This window comes from Molothrus ater, chromosome 10, assembly GCF_012460135.2.
Source record: "Molothrus ater isolate BHLD 08-10-18 breed brown headed cowbird chromosome 10, BPBGC_Mater_1.1, whole genome shotgun sequence".
NCBI lineage: Eukaryota > Metazoa > Chordata > Aves > Passeriformes > Icteridae > Molothrus > Molothrus ater.
In genome coordinates this window covers 5,281,586-5,285,749 of record NC_050487.2, presented here as the reverse complement: position 1 = coordinate 5,285,749, position 4,164 = coordinate 5,281,586, and the positions used below count along the sequence as shown (strand labels likewise).

Here is a 4,164-nt window from a genome sequence, read left to right as displayed (position 1 = left end):
AAGATTAAAAGGAAAGCAGGATGGAAGGAAGGAAAGGGGGGGAAGGAGTGAAAAGGGAAAGAAAGGGGGAAAGAAGAAAGAAGAGAAAGAAGGAAAGTAGGAAGGAAAGATCCCCGCCAAAGTTTCCAGCCCTGTCTCTTCGCGCTCCCCAGCGAGCCCCGGTGTTTCCCCGAGGCCGCGGCCCCTCCGAGCCCGTTCTCCCCGAGGGTGTCGGGGCTCAGGGGTGCGGGGGGTCCCCCAAAGCTCAGCCTGCGATGGGGAGCGGGGCACGGGCGCGGGGCCCCCGCTTTGCCCCACGACCGGCGCGGCCCGGGCGGGCCGGGGCCGGCGCTCCCCCCGCCCGGCTCTGCCTCCGACCATTGTCAGACTAATGCGGGTGGATGTCGGAGGACACTGAGCTATCGGTGTTATCAGCCGGGCTGACAGCGCCTGTCAGCTGGGGTTACATCAGCGCCCGCCGCCGCCGCGCCGCCCCACGCCGGCCGCATCCAGCCCCGCGTGTCCCAGCGGATCGTCCCGCGGCTCCCAGGCCCTCCCCAAGCCAGCTCCTTTAATTGTCCTCATTTGTAAGAGCCGTTTTGTCATGCTAAACAAGGCTGGAGCAGCCATTCTAACCTCTCCTTTCAGCCCTTTTCTCCTCTCCCCTTTTGTTTACCTTCGCCTGATCTCTCATTTATTTATCTATCTATTCTTCCCCCGCTTACCCTCCCATTCAAGCCCCATGTATGTTAATTGTGTTACGCCGTTTAATTCTAACATCGGTCTCCAAAGAGCACTTAATGAGCAAAGCACATCCAAACACGCGGCGCTCCGGCTATTCAGCCCCTCCAGACGGATCCTGTGCCTCTTCCCCCTTCCCCTCGTCTCCGCCAAGGGCAGAGCACCCCAAACATCGCTAATTGATCCGCACAAATTCCAAACCACCGCCAAAACTTCCCTCCCCGCTCCAAATCTTCCCTCGCACCGCTAAAACTCCAACGCCGGGGAGGCAACTTGGGAAAAGCCAAATTCCCCGACGGGACGGGGGCGGGCCGGGGCCGGGGCCAGCATCCCCCCGCAGCCCCCCGGCTTCGCTCCGCTCCGTCCCGTCTCTCCGCAAGCTTTCTCCGCCCGCAGCCGCGTTCCCTCGACGGGCTCCGAGCGGAGCCCGACCCGGCACGGCACGGCACGGCTCCGGAGCCGCGGGGAGAGCCGGGGGCTGCGGGCGGGGGTCGCTCCCGTCCCCGGTGTGGGACGCGGGGCTGCGTCCCCGCACTCACAGCACGCACTTGCCTCGTTTGATGACAGATTGTCTTTATTCAAAACGTCTTTGTTCAACAAATGAAAAGGTTTAACGAGGTAAAATCCTGCCGGATACATCTTAGTTTCTGTTTCTTCTTGCCCAAGACATTGTGAAAACATTTTTAAATTGCCATCGGTTTTTTATTCTGTTTTTCGTTATTAGTAGTAGTAGTATTAATTTTTTACAATTCTACTGCCTGACTTCATACCTGACGCTCTGTCTAAAGTAAACTTAGATCTAGTCTCACTGGATCACACAAATTTAAGGACTATCTGTTTTAAATTAAGCAAACACTATCATAGGTTTTAAATATAAATGTTTCTCCCCGTCTTTTTTTTTCTTTTTTTTTTCTTTTTTAACTTTGAAGAGCCTTTTTTTCTGACATGAAAAGCAATTTTACCTAGTAGTACGTGGTGGCAAAATATATATATATTTATATATAACACAGCTGATCTCGTTTTTCAATGTGCAAAAGGAAAAACAACGAGGAAAAAAAAATAAAATCAGAGTAAGACCGGGACTTCCCAAAGTCAAGTCCAAGTGACATGAGACCCTGGAGAACTCATAGACATTAAGAGAATAAATAAAAATCGAAACCGCCTCTCTCTTTTCCTTTTTTTTTTTTTTTTTTTTTTTGTCTTTTTCTCTTTTCCTCCCCGCTTTGTCCCGAAAGGCAGTTCAAGGTTCGCTTTTCTTTTCTGTTTTTAAACACATTTACAACTCTTACAAGTGCCGGGCTCCTATCTGCCCCCGCGATTGCAGATCCCCCCCGAGCCCGGGGCCAGCTCTCGTGGCGAGCTTTTAGGCGAGAGCATCTCCGAGGCAGCGTCCGCGTCTGTCCCGGCCCGGCGGCGGGCGGCAGAGTCCTGGTTCGGGTGGCCTTTTTTTGCTCCTGCAGCTTTTATGTACATGCACACACGGAGGAATCCCAGTTCCAGCTGCCGGCCGGGGCGGGGGGCACACGCACGCACACACACACGCGCCTGTGGGGGTGCGGGTGGGTCGGTGGGTGGGTGTTACATGGCAGTCGCGTGTGCTGAAGAATAGGGGTCTATCCCAGTCTTGGTCATGCCTGGGAATAATATGTAGGCAACTGGAGGTTGCAAACTGGAAGCCGACCAAGCGGTACAGTTACATGGCACGACATAGCCCGGGTTAGTTGGCGAGGGGTGAGTGTGGGTGTGTTGGCTGGGGCAGCTCAAGCTGCCGAACGCCCCGTTCTGGTATCCCAAGGTGGAGGCGTAGGGCAGGGTGCTGGTGGCTAAGGTGTGAGGAACCTCAGTCATCTTCTGAATGGCGCTGGAGCTGAACTGGCTGGGGTCAAGTAAGGAGTAAGGTGCTGAGGTGGGGGGCAGGAAAGCCCTGGCCTTCTCCGGGGAGCTCAGCAGCGAGTCAGTGGCCCCCACGGGAAGCCCGGCGGCCTTTAAGGGATCTGTTTCCCCGAGGTAAGGCAAAGGGAAGACATACCTGTCCTTTTTCAGCAGGTTCTTGGGCTTGCGCCGGGGCCGGTACTTGTAGTCGGGATGCTCCTTCATGTGCTGCGCCCGCAGCCGCTTGGCCTCGTCGATGTACGGGCGCTTCTCCGCCTCGGAGAGCAACTTCCACTCCGCGCCCAGCCGCTTGCTAATCTCCGAGTTGTGCATTTTGGGGTTCTCCTGGGCCATCTTGCGCCGTTGGCCGCGGGACCACACCATGAAGGCGTTCATGGGGCGCTTGATGTGGTCGCTGGGCTTGGACATGCTTCGGCCGGGCGGCTCTGCGGGCGGGCGGGCGGCTCTGCGGGGCGCGGCGCGGCGGCTGCGGGCGCCGGACGGCGGCGGCACGACGAGGAAGAGGAGGAGGAGGAGGAGGAGGAGGAACGGCGGGAGAAGGCCGGAGGAGCCGGAGGAGCGGCAGGAGCGGGCTCAGCTGATCATCACAGGTCCTCCGCCAAGGCCGTCCCCGGCGGGAGCCGTGCCGGGGCGGGGCGCGGAGCAGCGCGGAGCGGGGCGCGGAGCGGAGGCCCGCGGGGCCCGGCGGGCACTAGGCGGGCGGGGAGCCGCCGGGCGCAGCACCGGGCCGGCGGTGGGGACGCGGGGCGGTGCGGGGCAGTTCAAAGGCGCGGGGCTGCGGCGGGCAGGCTGACATAGCGGCAGGGCGGTCACAGTGCGGCCGGGCGCCCAATCAGCGCGGAGGGGGCCCGCTTAAAAAGAGAGGGAGAGAGGAAGGGCGAGAGGAAGAGGAGGGGAGGGGACAGAGGAGGGAGGAGGAGGAAGGAAGGAGGGGACAGGAGGAACCCCCCCACCACCCCCCCCGCCTTCTAACACGCGGATTAAAAGGAAAGCTTTTGTGAGTTGCTGCGCTAATAGCAGCTGTGGAGGAAGGGGGAAGGAGAAGGGGGTCGTCCCCATCTTCCTCATCCTCCCGCATCCCTCGGATGCGCGGAGCGGGGCCGGTCCCGGCGCCCTCCAGGCTCCGCCGCCGCCGTCGGGGCTGCGAGCGCTGCGCTCCGCCGTGCGCCCGCCGCTGTCCGCTTCCCCCGCCGCTGCCCCCGCCTTCCCCGCGCTCCCGGCCGCTCTCTCGCTCCCCCAGCCCCCGCCTTCCCCGCTCCGCAGCCCCGCTTAACCCCGGGAGCCGGCCCGCGTCCCGGCTTGCTTTGAATAATTGCCTGCCTCCCGCGAAACGCCCGTGGGGAAAATATTTATTAAATGGAAACAATTGTCCCGGCTCCCGGGGGGCACCGCGTTTGTTCCGGGCTTATTGGTTTTTAGCACCTGCTTTGGTTAACAAACCTGCACCGAAAAAGCCCCCCCGGGCCGCCCCCTGCTCCCGCCCGCCCGCGTCCGACAGCGAGCGGGGACAGAAACGAGATGTCCGGGGGGGGCTCCCGGCACGGGCGGGGG

At 60.4% G+C, this 4,164-nt stretch overlaps 1 protein-coding gene across 1 annotated transcript; it reads right to left on the bottom strand.

The window, feature by feature from the left end:
- Positions 1 to 1,926: 1,926 nt before the first annotated feature.
- On the bottom strand, positions 1,927 to 3,021 carry SOX14 (SRY-box transcription factor 14). Its single transcript, XM_036388823.2, has 2 exons — positions 2,750 to 3,021; positions 1,927 to 2,596 (listed from the first exon to the last, which is right to left on the bottom strand). Exons 1-2 carry the CDS (start codon positions 3,019 to 3,021, stop codon positions 2,299 to 2,301), a joined length of 570 nt encoding a protein of 189 aa, XP_036244716.2. The 3' UTR covers positions 1,927 to 2,298.
- Positions 3,022 to 4,164: the final 1,143 nt, after the last annotated feature.

Excerpts from the sequence above, each read along its gene's own strand:
- SOX14 (XM_036388823.2), bottom strand. The coding sequence starts at position 3,021 with ATGTCCAAGCCCAGCGACCACATCAAGCGCCCCATGAACGCCTTCATG. Across the intron at positions 2,597-2,749 it reads AACCTGCTGAAAAAGGACAG|CCAGTTCAGCTCCAGCGCCA; the intron begins GTATGTCTTCCC and ends ACTTGACCCCAG.